At 39.9% G+C, this 22,749-nt stretch overlaps 1 protein-coding gene across 8 annotated transcripts in view; it reads left to right on the top strand.

The window, feature by feature from the left end:
* Nucleotides 1–22,749, top strand: part of FRRS1 (ferric chelate reductase 1) — a 114,507-nt gene that overhangs the window by 20,266 nt on the left and 71,492 nt on the right. Inside the window, exon 1 of one of the 8 annotated variants that reach the window (XM_021088477.1) lies at nucleotides 8,532–8,791. The exons of the other annotated variants lie outside the window; for them this stretch is intronic. Within the exon in view, the coding sequence (XP_020944136.1) occupies nucleotides 8,762–8,791 (30 nt within the window). The 5' untranslated portion in view covers nucleotides 8,532–8,761. Of the gene's footprint in view, nucleotides 1–8,531; nucleotides 8,792–22,749 lie in introns of those variants that run through there. 8 annotated transcript variants of the gene reach the window in all.

Raw genomic sequence — 22,749 nt, forward strand, 5'->3', positions numbered from 1 at the left:
TGTAATTATCATCTGTCCTACTTTTTTGCTCATCTTTTTTTTTCAGTGCTAGCATAGTTTATGACACATTGCAGTCAGGTGGTAACTGTCAGTGTAATATATAAATTAAGTGTTTGGAAAAAAGAAATGTTATATAGATGCAAAGCATATTTGTGTAGATGAAAAAGTAGTTTTTTAAAAACATTTTTAAAAATGATTCTACTATAATCATTCACTGCTTTTACTTGTACAACCTGTGCTAGAAGGGAAATAGGTGATTTTTTTTTTAATTCTAGGAGAATTCAAACAGTATTTTATGCTGGACGAGCTCATTTTAACAGCAGTGAAGTCAGAGCCTTTGATTTAAAATATTATTAACTTGAAGAATATATTCACATTCAAATTTCTGTGTTAAATACATAGGAAGTAGACATGAAGGTTAAGGATTGCGTAACAAAGAATCTTTTTTTTTAATATCATATAAGATCTTGTAAATAAACTTTCAAAGCCTCAATTTTTTGATAAGATACCAAATAAATACAAATTTGACAAGCAACCCTGGTTCTGCAAGCATACATATAAGATTATTTATTTGGCCTGGAGGTCACTGGGTTCTTTGACTCATCATGAATTATTAGACATTAATAAATGAGAAATAACCATGCCACATGAGCAATGATAATTCAATGCAAAAAAAAAAAAAAAAAACCCAAAAACCAAAAAACAAAAAACTAAAGCCAAGAAGAGATATTGATGAGGTAGTATATTGTCATTTGTATTTGTCAGTGCAGGCTGTCATAATAAAATACCACAGACTGGGTGGCTTAAACAACAGAAACATATTTCTCACAATTCTGGACTCTGGGAGGTCTAAGCTCAAGGTGCTGACTGATTTTATTCCTGATGAGAACTCTTGTCCTTGTTTGCAGACAGCCGCCTCCTCACTCTGCCATCAGGTGGTGGAGAAGGAGAGCTCTGGGATCTAGTCCTCTTCTTATAAGGACACCAGCTATATCAGGTTAGGGCCCTATCCTTATCACCTCACTACCCTATGTCACCTCCTCACAGGCTCTCTCTTTAAATAAGTCACATTGGGGGTTGGGGCATCAACATATGGCTTTTTAAGACAACACAGGCATCCAGTCTATAACACTATTTAAAAGGAGAGAATATTTTTTTGGAGTGAATATGCCAGAAACTTTCAGAGGAAGAGGCTTTTAAGATTGACTTTAAAGGGACTGGATTTGCAGAATGGGAAGGGAAGTTTTACCATCATCTGAGTATTAGAAGTAGAAAGAAGAAGGGATGTAGGATCCATGTAGGCTAGTGAGGATTTCGGTTTGATCAGTCTTCTCATAAATGAGAAAAATGAGTGAATTTCAAATCATTGAGAAATTTGAATGATGACTATGAAGTTTGTACTTTATTCCATGAGCAGTAGGAAGCCACAGTTTAACAAGTGATATGATCAAAGCTGTTTTCAAAGAAGATTAATCTGACAGAGACTTCGAGGGGGTGAAATTGGCAGTTTAGTACTGGTCTGGTTAGGAGGCTATATTAATAGTCAGGAAAGAGGTAATGAGAGCCTGAGCTATAATAGTGGTAGCGGATATTCACTCATAAATCAAACATTGACCTTTCTCAATGCACAAGCACTCTAATGGGAAAACATACAAATAAACTGGTAATTACAATATAGGGGGATAAATGCTAGAATAAGATTCAATTCACCAGAATAGATACACCTAACAAAACATACTTACTATTTATAAAGCAAAAGTGGATAGAACTACAGGGAGAAATTGATAAGTCTACGATCACAGTGGAATATGTCAACGCACATCTCAAAATTAATGGTAGGTTAAGGAAACAAAATATTGGTAAAGACACAAAATTTGAATAATGGAAGTAACTGTATTGATATTGGCTGAAATCAGAGAAGAGCATCTCTCAGAGAAGACCATATCCAACAACTGGAGAATGTACATTAAAATGCTCTCTCTCCTTTTCCCTTGCCCTAATTCTCTTTTATAGTCACCATTTCCCAACTTTTGAAAAGAAATACCTCTTATCCATCCCAAATGTTTCCTGATACAGCACCCTGGGGTCTAAACTCTTCAGAAGGACAACAAACTGTTGGTGTTAGAGAAGGCTCTTATAACCATAAACCTTCCACAGGTCATTGTCTTTTCCTCTCTTAGATGAATGTCTGGCAAGGATGAGGCATGGCCTTTGGAAGGAGTTGGTTTGATCCTTGTTGGGATGTTCCCAATTCAGTAGCACGGGACAGTTGGAGTTGATGACACTTGTTGTTTGACTGCCTTATCTCTTTCATACCCTCACTATTACTCAATAATGAGCTCCTCCTGAGGGAGTCGTATCAGAGCTACACACTCACTCAGGTGGATGAGAGAGGGGGCAGGGAGGACCTGGCAGAGCTGGCCGCAGTGCTGCAGTCCTAATACTGTAGCCGTAGCCTGGCCAGTCAATGGGCTGGAGCCCCTAAAGGCTTTCCCTGGCAAGGAGCACCCCCTGAGAGAGAAACTGGGAGGAAATTAACCAATAACCGCCAGTAACGATGAAACAGAAAGAAGCTTTTCTGAACTATCAGTAACAAAATGTATCAACTGTGTTGAAAAAGTCTTGATTATCTTTCTGTTTTTCTCATAGAAAATGATACAAAATGGCATTGTCATTTGAAGAAATGATTAAAAATAGCAAGTCAAAATGTAGAAAAATTATTATAGAGTATTAATTTTGTTATATTTTTCTCGGTTGTATGATATTTGTGGAATTTATCATCCTTTTAAAATGTATAATTTGTTGTGATTTTTGTTTTCATATTACGTAAATATTTGCCCTCCTAATTTTAAAAGTTTATAATGTATGCTTTTAAAAAGAGGTCTGCACCTCATATTTTATAGACTTTGGGCTAATGAAACTCAAATCCATCCTAGGACCTGATACTTATATTTCTCTTCCTCTTTGTCTTTGTTTTTCTCATTATTCCTTTTTCTTAAAAATAGACATACTAATTTATAAAAAAAAAAAAAAAAAAAAAAAAAAAAAAAAAAATCCTTTTTATTTTATTTTTTTTTTTCATGCTCTTTTCCTAACAAAACTTTCATTCTCATCTACGTATGTATAAAAACAAAGTTTTTAATGCTATAAATATAAATGAAAAATAGGAATAGCCAAATCCTGACTCATTCTAATAATAAAGTAATATTAACCCAAGGAGAATTTAACTTTTAACCATATTAAAAAATATCAGATGGTCAACTTAAAAAAATTGTGAAGGATGTGTTATTTTTTAAATTTCTTTTAAGGATACACAAGCAAAAACATTTGGAGACAACTGATCTAGGTGAATAAATATGGAAGGCTGTATAAATCAATCATGCAAGTCCTTTAAGGGCGCTGCTATCTATTTTTAACTGTCCTTTGGCAGATTTCAGCAGACAGCTGTATCAAACAGATGGCAGTGGCCCGAGCGTGTGAACGCTGCTTTGGCCCACTTATTTCCAGTTGCAAAACCTTTACAAATCCTAATATTTAAACAAAGTAATTCAGGCTAACATTTTTATAGTTTGGGGTGGAAATAACTCCCATTAATGGCTTAGAACAGAACACAGTCTCTATTGGCGGAAAAGTTCTGGTCCATTTCCTTCAGGGCCCTCTTTTTATTTGTCCAGAAGTCCTTGTGTGCTGGTTATCAGTACTTAGGAGCAAGCGAGGGTGAGGCTGGGGTTGATCTAGTCCACCTTGGTGCTGCAGTGTTGACATGTCAGCACTGGAGGTGCCTGCCTTCAGTTCAGAATCCCTCCCCGCCCCCGCATAAACCCCTCTTTTGGGCTCCCTAGGAGCTGGAGCACCAGCAAGAGCTGACTTGAGGATAGGCAGTCTCACTTCCCTCACGCTGTTCTTGTAGAAAGAGTCTGTTCAAACTGACCATCACTCCAGAATCATGGTTCTTTTTATTTCTCCCTCCAGCCGTTTTCCCCAGGGGTTGACTCTGTCAGGTCTCTCTGGGAGAGAATTAAGAGAGTTAATTGGAAATTACTAATCCTGCAAGAAGCAGGAGAGCGGCCTTTTATTTCTCAGATGTTCTGTGACAGAACATGCAGATCTAGCCTGGAACTGTCATGAAAGTATGATGATGGAAGTATTAGGAGAGCTTGGCTTGTACCCCCCTGGCATTTGGGGCAAACATGAATATGGAGCCCGGTGCCCATTTCTAGTCTGGAGATTTCTGAGAGTCTCTCTGGAGGTTGTGGCACTTGAGGAGAGTGTGACAAAGTAGACATAAAAAAAAGGCGACATCCCTTATCATATCTGTTTGAAGAAGACCTGAAGGTTCTTGAGGCTTTCAGAAAAAGCAACGTCAGACATAGGGAAAACAGGTTGCCATGTGGGGAAATAAATTTGCTCTTCTGGTCCTTAGACATGCACAATACCTAGGATTTCCTGGCATCTACTGCCACCATGTGGGTATTTACATTTATTGAATTCAGACTTGAATATTTCCCTGTTAAGGCTGGTCCTAAGCCAGAATATGAAGAATTTTTATTTTAGGGGCTGTTCTAGTACCCTTCAGCCTCAGGTTGGCTCCTAAGTCCCCTCTCAGTTCCTGTGCTCTCAGACTCACAGTGAGGTTCCATCATTAACTACCCTTCTCATCTATAGCCTCTGGCAAAGCAGTATATGAAAGCCGTGCTGCTGATACCTCATGACTTTGAGTTTCTGATAAATCAGTGTGAGGCAGAGAGACTCTGAAATGGTCCCCAAATATCTGTTTCCTGGTCTTCTTGCCCTGTGTAACTGTTTTACCTCAAGTGAGGAAGCTAAACTGTGTTTAGCTTCTAACCAGCAGGCTATGGCAGAGGTGATGGGCTGTCAGTTCCATAATTACATTACTGTGATTTCCAGCAGGTCCCCTGACTGCCTTCTTGGCTTGTGTGCATGAAGCAAGCATCCAAGTCCGGGAGGCCCAGTGAAGAGGAACTGAGGGCAGCTGCTGGCTGTCAGTAGGCAGGACAGTAAGGCCTCTAGTCCAGCAGGACATAGATCATTGAATCCTGCTAACAACCATTTGAACTTGGGAGCAGATCCCTCTCCAGTTGAGCTTTCAGATGAGATGCCAGCAACCTTGACTGAAGCCTCAGGAGAGACTCTGAAGCAGTGGACCTGGTTAAACTGTGCCCGATTTTGTGAGATGATAGATGTATGTTTTTAGCCACTGAACATGTGCTATTTTTATACAGCAATAGATAACAAATGCACAGTTCCTTGGTTTTACTTACATTACTCCCCTCTTCACAGAACTGTGAGATAAGTCCTTGGAGATGGCTCTTGGAAACAAATATAACTGACAAACACCACTCTGTGTTCAGAATTGTCCTCCTCCCACCGAAGCTCTGTTACGGAATCAGCTTGTTGTGCTTGATTCCTTCAAGTTATGTTCTCTCTGAAGTGATAACTCAGCTCCTCATACAAAGAGCTCTGTGGGGTCTGCCTAGGTCGTTCTCCAGATAAGCTTAGACAGGCTTAAATGCAATTGGCACAGTTCATCCTAAAGCTGAGAGGTCACACTTTGTCAGATACCTTGTCAACTTCTGGATGCATTATGCCTTGTAGGTATAGTTATTATCATTGATATTAAACTTTATTCTTTATTGATGCTTCAATTGATACCTTGCTGTTCAACGTATAGTACACCCCAGTATCCAATCCCCAACCTGAACTTGGCCCATGCTGCATCTTCTGGTATGTTAGTCTTTATTCCTTACCCCTCACCACCATCCCTGGTTTTGGCATCTTAACACAAAATAATCTCTATTGTCCAAAGAGGTGTTGAAAAGTTAGGCCAGAGGCAATATTTGAATTCAGATGAGGTACCATAATGTTTCAAAAAAAGCCATTTTGGTTGAGAATCCCAACCAATTAAGTGAAAGTGTGAGAAATAAAATCTAGTATCCCAGAGAAGAATCTTAGGGAAAATTATAAAAAATATGATATATCTGTGATGTAGATCTATGGTAGGGAGAGACACATAGGCTAGATAGACACACAGTATAGATCAATATTAGAGAGGAACATATAGGCTAAAGCAGATGCATGATTGGCCCAACAAAACAAGGGAATTATTTATTGAAACACATACGCCTAGAGCATTTTGGATTTTAAAATGACCCAGACTTTACCCTTGGTGAGGCTGAGCTCCCAGTATATTTCTGCCATCCTTTATTAGCGTCATGGCAAGGAGGACCTTAGGTGAATCCTTAGAACACAAGGACAGAAGTATGAAACCAAAATTGCTGCAGAGGGGCAAAGACTGACCCTATCACAAGATCTACTTATGTGCAAAAGTAGTTTCTCCCCATTTTTTTTTTTGGCTTTTGTCTTTTTAGGGCCACACCCATGGCATATGGAGGTTCCCAGGCTAGGGGTCAAGTCAGAGCTGTAGCTGCCAGCCTACACCACAGCTCACAGCAATGCCAGATCCTTAACCCACTGAGCAAGGCCAGGGATTGAACCTACATCCTCTTGGATACTAGTCAGGTTCGTTAACCACTGAGCCACAACAAGGACTCCTTTTTTTCCCATTCTTACTGAGAAATTATTGACATCCATCTTTGTATACATCTAAGATGTATAGCATGACAGTTTGATTTACATATGAAATAATTACCATATAATTACCACGCATGTCCAGCAACAGCCATCATCATATGGATACAACAAATAGAAAAGAAAGAAAAAAGAAAAAAAGGAAGAAAAAATTTCCGCTTGTGATGAGAGGTGTTAGGATTAACTCTTTAACAGCGTTCCAGTGTGTTACTCAGCAGTGTTAACTGTGTTGACGTCACCTCCCTAGTACTTACTTGTGTTATGACTGGAAGTCTGTACCTTTGGGCCACCTTCCTCCAATTCCCCACCCTCCCTGCTTTTCACCTCTGGTAACTACACATCTTATCTCTTGGTCTGTGAGTTTGATGGTGTTTGTTTGTTTTTAGATTCCACATTTAAGTGAAATAATACAGTATTTGTCTTTCTTTGTCTGACATTTCATTTAGCATAATGCCTTCAGGGTCCATCCATGTTGTTGCAAATCGTAGGATTTCCTCATCTTTTATGGCTGAATAACAGACCATACCCACACACAGTCACATACACATGTATGATACGCACACATACATCACACATATATGCCACACTTCTTTATTCATTCATCCATCAATGGACAGTGGTTGAGTTTAAGAATGAAAATTGGATGAAGTGAATAGATTAATTAATTGTTAATTTGCCATTTAGTTAATTAATTGAACAACTTGGGTTTTTTGGTTTGGTAGGCAGAAAGTTCATAAAGTGTAGGCTGGTGGCTACAGCTCTGATTAGACCCCTAGCCTGGGAACCTCCATATGCCGCAGGAGCGGCCCTAGAAAAAGCAAAAAAAGACCAAAAAAAAAAAAAAAAAAGGAAATACAGCTTGAAAGGAGAGAGTTAAGTTTTATTTGGGGTGAAATTCTCAGGTAGCCCTGAGAAACCACTCTGAAGAGGGGAGGGGCGAGGCTAGGATGTAGGAGTTTTTGCAACAATGGGGAGGTGGTAGGAGCAAAAGATGTGCAGATAACCAGATTTACAGAAGATTGACAGAAAACCAGTTTCCCTGGGAAACCAAAGGTCTGGGCTTACTGGCATCACTCCTTTGATATGCTTTCTTGAGTTCCCTCAGGGCTCATTGGCCCACCCTTGGGAGGGGCTCTTCTCACCGGGGGACCATAACATCTTTTGTTTTGCGCACTAACTGTAGCCTAGGAGGAGGCAGTATTTCAGAGCTTTCTCTGAAAGAGGAAAGGGGGGACTATTAAGATCTAAGTCCTGAAGGTGAGGGGGAGGTGCCTGCAGCCGGGCACACATTTTACAGAAGTTTGCTGCTGGTCTCATGAAGGGGACTACTGGTCACAGATTTTAGTCATCATTGACGAATTTTAGTGTTTTTCTGGATATGAGGAGATGCAAGAATTGGGTTCATAAAATCTAAAAATAACTCTCTGAAGACCTGTTCTTCCAGTTTTCCCAGAGCACAGCGTGCCTCACTCCCGTCTCCACCCTGAGCTTTGGGGCGCTGCAGGTCGGCAGTGTAGCTCATGTTTTACCCCGTGTGGAGTCTGATGGCAAGTGCCAGACTTCAGTTCACGAAGCTTAATGTTTAAGCCCTAAACTTTAAGAGTATAAATAGAAGTCCACGTAGAAGGCTGAGTACAGCATGCCAGAGCCATGAGAGAACTAAGAGTAGGTGGAGTCATAGGAGCTAAGAAAATAAGTATCTAGAAAACTGAGGTGAACAACAGTATTCAATGTCACGTGGAAGTTGAGTACGATGAAATTATCTTTTGGATGGAGATGGTTGTAAATGGAGCATATTCAAAGGTGGGGATATTAAGGGCTCCATTTTGGACATGCTGAGGTCGAGATGTCTATCAGAGACAGTAGAACATATGGTTTGAGAGTTCAGCTGGAGGTCAGAGCTAAAGCTGTGACTTTAACAGTTGGGCCCACGTGGTTGTGTTTCAAGTCCTAAGGTCGAATATAATTTCCAATGGAAAGAATGCAAGACTGGGAGATGTCCAAGAGCGGAAACCAAAGGTATCCCAACATGGAAAAATGGAGAAGCCAGCAAAGGAGACTTAGAAAGATGAACCAGTGTGGTAACACAATCACAGAGAGAGTGTTGTCCTGGGAGTCAAATGAAATGTGTCAAGAAGAGGAGTGATCAACCATGTTAAATTCTTCTAATGTTGCAGACAAGGTGAGAAAGATGGATTTAGCAGGGCAGAGGACATTGGAACCTAGGCAAGGGTCATAAGGACAGACTCCTTTCAGAGTGGGCTTAAATGAGAATGGGAAGAGAAGAACTGGCATCAGGAGTGGAATGGTTATGTGTTAACATGACTGAACCACAAGGCACCTAGATTAAACATTATTCTCTGTGTGTCTGTGAGGGTGTTTCTAGATGAGATTCACATTTGGATTGGCAGATTGGCTTCCTCACTGTGGACTTCCTCCAATCCCAGTGAAGGCCTGAGCAGAACAAAAGGTTGTATAAGAAAAGAGTCTGTCTCTCTCTTTGCCTGATGGTCTTTGAGATGAAACATTAGTGTTCTCTGGTCTTGAGATTTGAACTTGGACTGAAACTCTTCTTGTTGGCTTTCTTAGGTCTCCAGTTTGCTTACCGCCCAACATGGGACTTCTCAGCCTCCATAAGTGTGTGACTCAATTTCTTGTAATAAATTTATGTATGTATATATATATACACACACACACACAAATATATATATATACTTAAAAATTATACATTTTTATGTAAAAATGGTTTTATCATAAGGAATGAGTCTCTATATATACATGTATATATATGCATATATTTGTTGCTATATATGTATATGTGTTTATATACATATGCATTCTTGAGCATTAAGATCTGATGAAATTCACCTTGCTAGATTTTGAACTTGCTTAGGACCAATTAATTTTCCTTTTTTGCCATTTTTCTACTTCTTTCTTTTGGAATGGGATGTCTATCCTGGCACAGCATTATATTTGGGAAGCATTAAACGTTCCTGGTTTCATAGGTTTACAGCTGGGGAATTATGCCATTGGTTGTATCATACCTAGAGACTCACACTTAACTGATTAGAGGTTATTTAGATGAAACTTTGGACTTTGGACTTTAGAGTCATACCAGAATGAGTTACAACTTTGGGGCTCTTGCGACAGAATGAATGTATTTGCATATGAGAAGGACATGAATTTTGGAGGGGCGAGGTGGCATGTTATAGACTGAAGGTTTGTGTCCCTTTAAATTCATACGTTGAAGCCCTAACCCTCAGAGGTGATGCTTTTGGGAGGTAATTAGGGTTAGATTAAGCCTTGGGTGGGGCCCTCAGAATGGGATTTGTGGCTTTATAAGAGGAGGAGGTGAGAGAGAGCAGTTACTTTCTCTGTGTGCACAGTGAGGAAAGGCCAGGTGAGGACAGGGAGAAGGCGACAGTCTGCAAGGTGGGTAGAAGGCTCTCACCAAGGAGTTCCCTTCTTGGCTCTGTGGTTAATGAACCCGACTAGGATCCATGAGGATGCGGGTTCAATCCCTGGCCTCGCTCAGTGGGTTAAGGATCCGGGGTTGCCATGAGCTGTGGTATAGGTTGCAGACCTGGCTTGGATACCATGTTGCTGTGGCCCTGGTGTAGGCAGGCCACTGTAGCTGATTTGACCCCAGCCTGGGAACTTCCATATGCTGCAGGTATGGCCCTAAAAAGGCAAAAAAAAAAAAAAAAAAAAAAAAAAAAGCGAAAGAAAAGAAGGCTCTCACCAAGAACCAAGTTCATTGGCACCTTGATCTTAGACTTCTCAGTCTTCAGAACAGTGAGAGATAAATTTCTGTTGGTTAAGCAACCTAGTCTATGGCATTTTGTTATGGCAGCCAGAGCAGACTAATATGGAGAGTACAGGGGACTGTTGCATTATGTTGCAAGAGGGAGTCAAAAAAAATTGGGACAGTTTCAGACAGGGGAAGTGAAGCCAATGAAAGTTTTGTTAAGCTGGGAGAAACAGTAACATGTTGGTGTGCCAGGGGAAATGATTTTAAAGAGAGTGCATCAAGCATCACTATTCTAGGCACAATGGAAAACACAATTGACAGTATCTCTGCTCTCTTGAAGTCTATATTTTAATTGAGGCATGTTTTGTGTGTGTGTGTGTGTGTGTGTGTGTGTGTGTAAGGAAGAGAGTCAATGAACAAATAAATGAAATACGAAATAAGTTCATATCTGAGTAATTCTCACAAATCAGGCCATTCTTTCTTTACCTTTTGAAGCCTTGCCCTCCAGCCCCAAAGGCATATTTTCACCAGTCTTTTTAAGGCACCTCTGAGTCTGGTGTTTGACACGTCCTCTCTGATAAACTTGGGAGAAGCAAAGCTTCAGGTAAAGGGTAAAGTGGCTGGAATTGGGGCCCAAGATGCTCATCTTCTCTCTTGTTCATTTTATTCCCTCTGATTGTGTTTGTTTCAGTCTTTCCACTTTCAAGATTATTCTCTTTGATGGAGAAAAAATAAAGTAGACACTGATAGTTCTCTTTTGCACTGCCATCTTTTAATTTATTATGTCTTTTTTAGTCATATTATATCTTCTTCAATTTTGTGCTTTAAATGTTCCTTAGCAGGCAGGCCTTTAATATTCTTAGCATATTAAAATACTTCATTTAATTCTGGGCTTTAGTTTCTCTGTCATAAATCTTTGCTTTGGTGCCATTTCTTTATAGTCATTTGTTTTATAGTCGTTTTTAAACTTAATCTTGTTAGAGAGCTCCTTCAACAGCCAAACTATGTTGTTTGAATGCTGAATTGAGCAAACTTGCTGTACCAGAAAGTGCAAAATACAGGAGAAAATTTTATTTCTTTTTTGCACAATCGTAGACAGGCAAGCCAAGGCCTATTGTTGGTTTAGTTCCTCCAGATCATCCAGTTGCCTGGTTTCTTCTGCTACCTCCACTCACATTCCACTGGAACAAATTTAATCATGTCACCTAGATGCAAATGAGGCTGGGAAGTCTTATTTCCTCCACGAGTGGCCAGACACCCTGCTGAAAGAAGAGGAGGATCTGTTAGAGGGGGAGAAGGGAAGAGTGAAGGGAAATACATGCCATAAATGCCTCTCCATCCTCTTCACTGAGGTACATTTGATTATGTCTTCAGAATTAGCATTTGGGAGCTTTTTAACTTCTGTCGATGTGCCAGGCACTGTCGTTGGAGCCAAGGGTACAGGAGTGAACACAGAATGTAAGAGAAGAAGCTATATAGTTCCTGTATTCCAAGGGCACCTCTGAGCCCTGGAAGCCTGCTGCCCCCTCCCCATCTCTGAGGGCCCCACTGATGGCCCTCAGCTCCCAGTGTGGAATAGGTAACTGCTCTGGGTCTGTGCAGAGGCAGCAGTTCTTTTATGGCTGGCTGTCTCCAGGATCTTCCAAAGCTTGGGGTTTGTACAGGGCTTCTGCTTACATTCTTCAACACATTTGGTATTTGGGAGCGGGTAGAATGGCTGGGCTAACTCTCCAATAGGTTACCCACTTTAAAGCAAAAAGGGGCAGTTCCCATCATGGCAGAGCCAGTCTTAAAAAGATCTCTGAAATTATTGACTCAAAAACCCAAAGTTGGAGCTCCCATTGTGACACAGTGGAAAGAAATTGACTGGGAACCATGAGGTTGCAGGTTCGATCCCTGGCCTCACTCAGTGGGTTAAGGATCTGGCGTTGCTGTGAGCTGTGGTGTAGGTTGCAGACTTGGCTCAGATCTGGTGTTGCTGTGGCTGTGGTGTAGGCCAGCAGCTGTGGCTCAAATTGGACTCCTAGCCTGGGAACTTCCATATGCTATGGGTGTGGCCCTAAAAAGCAAAAAAATAAATAAATAACTAAATAAAATAAAGCAAAAATGGTCTAACAATAAGCCCTGTCTTCTTACGCAAAGGTGTGAGATAATAGAGACAAAGTGCACTGGCCTCTGCCTCCAGGTACCAGTACAGAGTTCCCAAAACCCTCGTTTTTTCCTAAATAATAAGCACTAAGAGCATCATTTGTTCTAGTATTTGGTCTTTGACCCTGGTTCCTGACACTGAGCTCCTAGATCCCTTGGAATTTTTGTGAATGTCTTTAGTTTTAATGAAGTGATACTTGATCATATCCTGGATGGGGCCTGGTCACCAGAAATACCCAGCTGTGATTAAAAGCTTGGGTCTTTCAGCCCTCTAACCCCGTTCTCTGGAGAGGGGACAGGGGTTGGAAATTGAGATAATGATTGATTATTATGGACTGTGATACATAACGGAGCCTCCACAAACATCCCCAGAATGCAGGGTTCAGGGAACTTGTGGGATGGTGAACACATGAGGTCCTGGGGAGTGGCTTGCCTGGGGAGGGCATGGAAGCTCAGTGTACCTTCCCACACACACCTCGCCCTATGCTTCTCTCCATCTGGTAGTTTCTGTATTAAATCTTTTTATAATAAACTAGTAATCCTGGAAGTAAACTTTTCCTAAGTTCTAGGAACCAGTCTAGCAAATTGATTGAACCTAAGGAGAGGGTTATGGGAACTTTCAGTTTACAGCCAGTCAGGCCACACCTTGGACTTGCGATTAGCATCTCCTAGGCCGGAACCCCAACCTGCAGGACCTGATGCTATCTTCAAGTAGATAGTATCAGAATTGAGTTAAATTATAGGACTAGCTGGTATCTCAGAGTTGCTTGGTATGAGGAAAATCCCATGCATATCTGGCATCAGAAGTCTTGTGAGTGTGGTAGTATTGTGAGTAAGAGAGACACACAGGAGGAAGAGTGAGGCCTTGTCAAACTTCCCATTGGCACATTCTTAAATTGAAATAGGCAGCTGAGTCTCCGGACATTATCCCGCAAGATAAAAAAGAGGAACTAAAATAAAATGAATGAAAAAAAACCCTGACTCTTGAGGAAATAGGTAATTCAGAGAACAAAAACTAGGCAAAAACAAAATAAAACTCTTCAAAACACAGAAAAATTTAAGAAACTACTGAATCCATAAAAAAATAGTAAGAACTTTAGGACATGGCAAAGAACATGTAATACATAGTAAGAAAGGGAAAACCAATTAAAAGCTTCAAAAAAAAAAAAAACTGTACAAGAAATTCGTAGCCTAAGATTCAACTGAAAATAGGAAATCTGTAGACTTAAAGAGACATGAATGAATTCTAAGTGATAAATGGGTGATATTAAGAATATTGTGTGGAATGCATTTACTTCTTTATCCTATATAGAAAGAAAAAATTCTAAGAAACTCCAAGGCAAAACAAACAGACAGACACAAATGTTGAACAGTATGAGAAAGTCAATGTTCTAAATGTGAACAACCCAAAATATGGTCTAATTTCTAGCAATTGGTGGGACAGTAAGAAAAGAGAATCTGTTTTGAACCTTGTCATCTTTCTTGAGTAGCACTTGGGTCAAAACTTTGGAGACATAAGTTAGGAAATCCATCTTGACTTTTCAGTGAACAGTATTAAAACAATCAGTAATCATAACATAGATGCTCTTCATAGTTTTCAACTTTGAAATCAATGTATAGGCAAAACAGGGTAAAATCTAATTATGGTCACAGAGTAGAATGTAAATGTTATTCACCTTGACCGTGTGGAAGTTACTGATTGACAGAAGATGGGAGGGGATGGGGAAGGGAATATGAAAAGAATGCTAAAGGTGTTATTATCCTCGTCTACTGTAAGAGAAGTTCAAAGGATAATGTCTATATTTGAGACAAGCAGATAGAAGTTTGGGCATTACATTAAGTCACAAAAGTGGTCAGTAGAGGAACTAAAAATAGTGATATGAACACATAGAGGGTGGAGGTGAGCAGAGGGAGTAGCAGGAAAATAATTAAAAATGTGTCAAGATAGTATAGCAAGAAATAATGGGAAGAATATAGTATTAAGAAACATTGTGGCAGTTGTCAGAAGAATCAAAGCAGACATATGTGAAAGGTTTTGCTGCTAGGTTTAGGAACTGAGGGTAGCAGACAGAGGAACACAGAATGTTTTCTTCTTATATGGCTTCTGTACTATTTGATTTTTTAAAAAACCTATGTGTATGTTTTATTTTGGTGAAAATTTTAAAAACTAAATATGTATTTCAAGAAACAACTTGCTGCAATTAGAAGAATCTCTCTCTTCTCCTCCCTTTCTCTGAGAACAAGCTACTTACAAAGAGCTTTTCTTGGAGTGGGGTGGTGTAAGCAGATAACCTCCAAGTTAAAACTATACCTCTTGCTTCCATCATTTCTGTAATACTAAATTAATATCCTTAAGTATTACCAAACAATATCACAAAATATAATTTTCTTTACTATCTGAATTATCACATATTGTTGGCTGGAATGAAAAAATGGTACAGTAACTATGGAAAACAATTTGGTAGTTTCTTTTAAAGTTAAAAAACTTACCATGTGATCTAGAAAATCCCATGTCTAAATATTTTATGTAAGAGGAACAAAAACATTTGTGTACACAAAAACCAGTATGTGAAGATATGTAGTGATATGTAGTTACTTATAATTGCTGCAAGTTGGAAACCACTCAAATGTCCTTCAGCTGGTGAATGGATAAACAAACTAGTGTGCACACTGGAATATTACTCAGCAATGACAAGGAATGAACTTCTGACACATGCAACATGGATGAATCTCAGGTGCATTATGCTGATTGAAAGACGTCAGATGCAAAAAACCACAGAGGCTATGATTTCATTCAAATGATAGCAAACAATTTGGAAAAGGCAAATCCAGAGGAAGAGAAAACAGATCAGTGGTGTCATGGGTTGAATTGTGTTGCCCCAAAATGCATATGTTAAAGTCCTAACTCCAGTATTTCAGAATGTGACCTTATTGGAAAAGTATCTTTACAGAGGTAATTCAGTTAAAATGAGGCCTTTAGGATGGGTCCTAATCCAATATTGCTAGTGTCCTTATAAAAAGGAAGATGTGCACGCACAGACACACACAGAAGGAAGAAGGTATAGAGACACAGGAAGAAGACAGTCATTATAAACCAAGGAGACAGGCCTGGAACAGATCCTTCCCCCACAGCCCTCAGAAAGAACCAGTCCTGCTGACACCTTGATTTTGGACTTCCAGACTCCAGAACTGTGAGACATAGATTTCTGTTGTTTAAGCCATCCAGTTTGTGGTATTTTGTTAGAGTAGTCGTAGCAAACTAATACAAGTGCTTTCTTGGGGTGGGAGTGGGGAAAGGGTTGACTATGAAGGGTCACAAAGCAACTTTTTTGTTTGTTTGTTTGTTTTTTGGGCTGCACCCTCGGCATATGGAGGTTCCCAGGCTAGGGGTCGAATAGGAGCTATAGCTGCTGCTGTACACCGCAGCCACAGCAACATGGGATCCGAGCCATGTCTGTGACCTACACCACAGCTCATGGCAACGCCAGATCCTTAACCCACTGAGCAAGGCCAGGGATCGGACCTGCATCCTCATGGATACTGGTCAGGTTTGTTAACCATTGAGCCACGACAGGAACTCCCCAAAGAACTTTTTGATGTGAGGAGAATGCTCTATTTCTTGATTGTGGTGGTAATATGACTGCATGTTTATCAGAAATCACAGAACTCTACACCAGAAAGGGAAAATGTTACTCTTTGTAGAATTATACTTCTATATATGAACATGACTTGAAAAAATTAATTCTAAATGACATTAGAAAAAAGATTACTTTAAAAAATTAAATATTAGAGTTCCTGTTATGGCTCAGTGGGTTAAGAACCCGATTAGTCCTCATGAGGATGTGGGTTTGATCCCTGGGCTCTCCTAGTGGATTAAAGATCTGGTGTTGCTGCGAACTGCAGTGTGGGTCACAGATGCGGCTCTGATCCGGCATTGCTGTGGCGATAGTGTGGGCCGGCAGCTGCAGCTCTGATTCAACCCCTAGCTCTAGGAACTTCCATATGCCACAGGTGTGGCTGTAGAAAGAAAAAAATTAAATATTGGAAAAGTGACCCAGGGTGTATGTATATAAACAGATATTTATAAATGTTGGTCATAATAATACAAGAGCAGAATTAAGCAGAGTGTCCAAAATAGGAGATAAAAGATAAAATTCTTTCCCTAACAGACCTTACATCCTAGCAGATGAGATAGCCAATACGTAAATAAATAAATGTGTAAACATAATGTCAGGTCGTGATAAGTTCTGTGAAGAAATTAAAGCAAGGTAGGGGTAGAGAGTTAAAAGGAGCTCTATTGTAGATACAGTAGTGTGATGGCCCATCTTATGTGTCAGCTTTGCTGGGCTACAATCCCCAGTTATTCAGTCAAACGCCAATCTAGATGTTGCTGTGAAGGTATTTTGTAGATGTGATTCAAGTCCACAATCAACTGACTTTCAGTAAGGGAGGTTTTCCTAGATAATAATCTGGGTGAGCATGATGCAATGATGAGCGTGGTAAAAGGCCTTAAAATCAGAGGCTTCCTGAAGAAGGAGAGAGTCCAGCTGTCGGAAAGAGAGAGAAAACTTGAAAGAAATTTGTTATTTCTAAGACCATGTTATCTTAGAGTTTTATTAACTGAGGGAGGGGCCACATTTTGAATCAGATATGTTTTTTTAAACTGAAGTTTGGTTGAGGTGCAAGATTAAGTTATAAGTGTACAACTTAGTTATGGATAATTTTTAAAGGTTATGCTTCATTTGTAGTTTTTATAAAATATTGGCTACATTCCCTGTGTTGTGCATGTATCCTTGTAGCTTATTTATTTTATACACAAATTTGTACCTCTTAATCCCCTACCTCATCTTGCCCCTCCCGCCCCTTCTCCCCACTGTAACCAGTTTGTTTTCTGTATCTGGAATCGCATGTATTTTTACCCTACTTTTAAAGCGCCTTGTTTCAAGTTGCTGCAGTGGTTCTCAAAGTGTAGACCATAGCCTAACAATCTCAGCACTGCTAGGACTCTGATTAGAAATGCACATTTTCTGGCTCACTCCAGTCTTCCTGAATTGGAAACTCTGGAAGTGGGTTTTAGTACTATGTGTTTCAGGGAATCCATCAGGTGATCCTGATGCATATTGAAGCCTGAGAAGCATGAGTCTTAGGAAAAGACTGGTATCATTCCAATGACAAAGACTCTAATACAGCAGCTCTTGGGTCCGTAAGAATCACTCAGTGCTGGTTTAAGGGCAGAGTTCTGCGTGCCTTTCCATAAAGTCTGATCCAGTAGATCTTAGGTGGGCCCAGAAATCTCATTTTAATAAGTAAATCATTCTGATGTGGGAGGCCCATGGGTGACTCTGAGAAACCATGCTCTTTAGTTAGTTGCTACCCTCCAGTTTATTCAAGCTCTGAGCAGCACTGGACATGATAAACCAGGTCACCCACCTTCAGAACCACTTTCTACATTTGGGGACTCACCACTCTCTTGGTTTTCTTCCTACTTTACTGGCCACAATTTCTTTTACTGAATTTGTCTGTTCTTCCCAACCTCTAAATGTTAGTGCCCTCCAAGGCTTATTATTCAGACTTCTTTTTTCCATCCGTGATATTCCATAATGGCCAATGACTCAAATGTATATCTTTAGATATGGTATCAACAGATATGTCCACTTGGATAGCATAATGGCATCTAAAACTTAATATGTTCAGCATTCAACTCTTGCTTTCTACCTTTCAAATTTGATCCTACCCCGTTTCCTACCGATCTTCCCATCCAAGTAGATGCCACCACTTCTAATTTCTTCGTTTCCCCCAGATTTTCTGTCTTTGGATTGATCACATTTTCTTTGTTGATTGGAATTGACTCAAGAGATACAGTTCTGGTTGTTGCTTCCTTTTCTCTCAGAGAGGGTAAAGTTATTAGTTATTCAGGTCAAGAATTTTTCCATTATTCTGTTTTTAAAGTCTTGTTGACATCTTAAAAGAAAACATCCCATTTTAGGATAGAGAAGGGCAGCTTGCCCTCCTGGGGGCAGCAGAGAACTGTGTATTAGAGGTTTAGACCCAGAGAAGGCAGCTGGGAGTCATTAGTTACTAAGCAACTCTCTTAAACACTCAGATAACTGATGTGATCAGTACTCGGCTCTGCCATTGGCTGATGGGAGGTAAGAGACTGGAGGAGAGTATCAGGCAATGCAAATGTGGCTTTCAGAGTTGGGGACCAATGGATGGACATATCAGCCATCACAAAGAGATACCTGTTCCTCTTTGCTCCATAGGGATTAGCAAAGTTTCCTGGAGCATCCATAAACTACTGAAATTGTTACCTTTGTTGACTCCAGCCAGCCTGTCCAATGGCACACTGTCCAGACTGGACTCTTAACTGTCAGTGAATTAGCTTATGCAAAAAATGGACAAATTTCACTATTTCCAACTGCCTAGAGGTTTTTTTTTTTTTGGTTCTTTCCATTCTCTTATATATTCTATTTTTGCCTTTGGCCCTTGATAGTCTAACATCTGCGTGAAGAAGAAGGCCTACATACAAGTATTTTAGGGCAGCAAAATTTGCCACCCCCAAAATGTATTTCTTTGGCATGAAGATTAATTTAGGTTGATTATTTTTAAGAAGCGCAATACTCGAGGAGTCTTTCTTTTACGTTCCCCTTAGCTGATGCCAAAATACTTTAGATAAAGTGTCTGTTCTGAGAATAGAGCTATCGCCAGAGATATTTTTGGCCTAGGTGTGCTGGAAGGGAAACTCAGGAGATCAGCGTCCACTCTGCATGGCCTGGCAAACATTTATTTATCAAACATTTGCTTTCCCATCTCCATGTCATTTACCTCTTGAAAGTCCCCAAATCACTACCCCCAACAGCCTCTTTTGTCTTTAGCTGAAGATAATCTTCAAGATGAGGGTTTAGGCTGTTTTGGCAAGTTGCCCAGTTTTTCTGGGTCTCTGCCATGTGTATATGTTATTAAACTTTTGTTTGATCTTCTCCTGCTGTTCTGTCTCGTGTCAATTTATTTCTTTGATCATCCAGAAGAACCTAGAAGGGTAGAGGAAAATTTCTTCATTTCCAACAATATTGAGAAAGAAGGAACTGATGATTCACTTGGGGACATGTTAAAGCAGTTGATTTCAACATTTGGGCTGTTGTCCACAGTAAGAAATACGGTTTATCTCACAAACCAGGATGTATCTATCATAGATATAACCAGAAAAACTCATGAAACAGCATTTATTTACTTTTACCATATAATGCTCTCTGATATTTTCTATTTTATTTCATTAATACTTTTCTGATAGGGACCACTAAAGATTTTTACAATGGATTATGGATTACATATAAAATATGTAAAAGAGAAAAAGTTGAAGGTCATCTCCAGGTTAAGCTTGAGTGTTGAGGAAAATGGGTGCTGCTAATTGACAAAAATAATGAAGAAATTAGAAAGGGGAGTTGATTAAGTTTCCTGTGTCTGCTGTAACAAATGTGAAAGGAAAATAAAATGGAGTGGTATTGCTAAGAGAGCTCTCAAAATCAGGCAATATCTTGTTTGATCTACTTCCTAGAATAAGGATAATAAAAACAGAAACAAACCATTGGGGCCTAATTAAACTCAAAACTCTTTGCACTGCAAAGGAAACCCTTAAAAAACAAAAAGACAATCCACAGAATGGGAGAAGATCATTGCGAATGCTGGAGCAGACAAGGGTCTGAACTCCAAAATATGCCAACAGCTTATACAACTCAGCAACAAAAAACCCAACAACCCAATTGAAAAATGGGCAAAAGACCTGAATAGACATTTCTCCAAAGAAGGCATACAGATGGCTAGTAGGCACATGAAAAGATGCTTAGCATCACTAATTATTAGAGGAATGCAAATCAAAACTACAATGAGGTACCACCTCACACTGGTCAGAATGGCCATCATTAACAAGTCAACAAATAACAAATGCTGGAGAGGGTATGGAGAAAAGGGTATCCTCCTTCAATGTTGATGGGAATGTAAATTGGTACAAACACTATGGAAAACGGTATGGAGGTTTCTAAGAAAACTAAATGTAGAACTGCCATATGATCCAGCAATCCCACTTCTGGGCATATATCAAGACAAAACTATAATTCAAAAAGATACCTGCACCCCTGTGTTCATTGCAGTACTATTCCCAATAGCCAAGACATAGAAACAACCTAAATGTCCATTGACAGATGGATAGATTAAGAAGATGTGAGATATATATATATATATATATATGAATAAAATGGAATACTACTCAGCCATAAAAAGGATAAAATAATCCCATTTGCAGCAACATGATGCAACTAGAGGTTCTTATACTAAGTAAAATAAGTCAGAAAGACAAATACCATATGATATCACTTATATGTGGAATCTAAAATATGGCACAGGAGTTCCCATTGTGGCTCAGTGGTTAACGAATCCGACTAGGAATCATGAGGTTGCAGGTTCGATCCCTGGCCTTGCTCAGTGGGTTAAGGATCTGGCATTGCCATGAGCTGTGGTGTAGGTTGCAGACACAGCTTGGATCCCGCGTTGCTGTGGCTCTGGCGCAGGCTGGCGGCTACAGCTCCTATTCCACCCCTAGCCTGGGAACCTCCATATGCCACGGGAGCGGCCCAAGAAATGGCAAAGGAAAATAAAAGATAAAATATGGCACAAATAATCCTATCTACAAAACAGAAACAGCCTCTTGGACATGGAGAGCAGACTTGTGGCTTCCAGGGGGGGAGAGGGGAGAGAGTGGGATGGACAGGTAGTTTGGGGTTGGTAGATACAAACTATTATATTTAGAATGGATAAGCAATGGGGTCCTACTGTGTAGCACAGGGAACTATGTCTAATCTCTTAGGGGTAGAACATGATGGAAGATAATATGAGAAAAAGAATATGTGTATATATATATGTGTATGTATGTGTGTATGTATGTATGACTGGGTCACTTTGCTGTATAGCAGAAATCGACAGAACATTGTAAATCAAGTATACTTTATTTTTAAAAAATTAAAAAAAGAGAGCTCTTGGAGTTCCTGTTGTGGCGCAGTAGAAACAAATCCCACTAGGAACAATGAGGTTGAGGGTTTGATCCCTGGCCTCACTCAGTGGGTTAAGGATCCGGTGTTGCTGTGAGCTGTGGTGTAGGTCACAGATGTGGCTCAGATCTGGCATTGCTGTGGCTGTGGTGTAGGCCTGCAGCTGTAGCTCTGATTAGACCCTTAGCCTGGGAACCTCCATATGCCGTGGGTACGGCCCTAAAAAGCAAAAAAAAGAGAGAGCGAGCTCTCAAAAATGAGCTAAGAGGATGGAATCTGGCCTTTAGTTCTTCTTCTTCTTCCTTTTTTTTTTTTTAATGATTTTTATTTTTTCCATTATGGTTGGTTAACAGTGTTCTGTCAATTTCTACTATACAGCAAAGTGACCCAGTCATACACACACACACACACACACACACACACATTTTTCTCACATTATCCTAGATATAGTTCCCTGTGCTATACAGCATGATCTCGTTCCTTATCCACTCTAAATGCAATATTTTGCATCTCTTAACCCCAGACTCCCAGTCTATCCCACTCCCTCCCCTTCCCACTTGGCAACCACAGTCTGTTCTCCAAGTCCATGAGTTTCTTTTCTGTGGAAAGATTCATTTGTGCCATATATTAGATTCCAGATAGAAGTGATATCATACGGTACCTCTTTATGACTTACTTCACTTGAGAGTCTCTAGTTCCATCCATGTTGCTGCAGATGGCATTATTTTGTTCTTTTTTTACTGAGTAGTATTCCGTCATGTATGTATACCACATCTTAATTCATTCATCTGTTGATGGCCGTTTAGGTTGTTTCCATGGCTTGGCTATTGTGAATAGCGCTGCAACAAACCTACAGGTGGATTATCATTGCACAAAAAAGGAAACCATAAAAAAAAAAAAGACAGCCTACAGAGTGGGAGAAAATAGTTTCAAATGATGCAACTGACAAGGGCTTAATCTCTAAAATATGCAAACAACTTATATAACTCAACAGCAAAAAACCCAACAACCTAATTGAAAAATGGGCAAAAGACCTGAATAGACATTTCTCCAAAGAAGATATACAGACGGCCAAGAGGCACATGAAAAAATGCTTAACATCACTAATTATTAGAGAAATGTAAATCAAAAGTCCTGTGAGGTACCACCTCACACCTGTCAGAATGGCCATCATTAACGAGTCAACAAATAACAAATGCT

The sequence above is a fragment of the Sus scrofa genome, chromosome 4 (genome assembly GCF_000003025.6).
Source record: "Sus scrofa isolate TJ Tabasco breed Duroc chromosome 4, Sscrofa11.1, whole genome shotgun sequence".
NCBI classification, from domain to species: Eukaryota; Metazoa; Chordata; class Mammalia; order Artiodactyla; family Suidae; genus Sus; species Sus scrofa.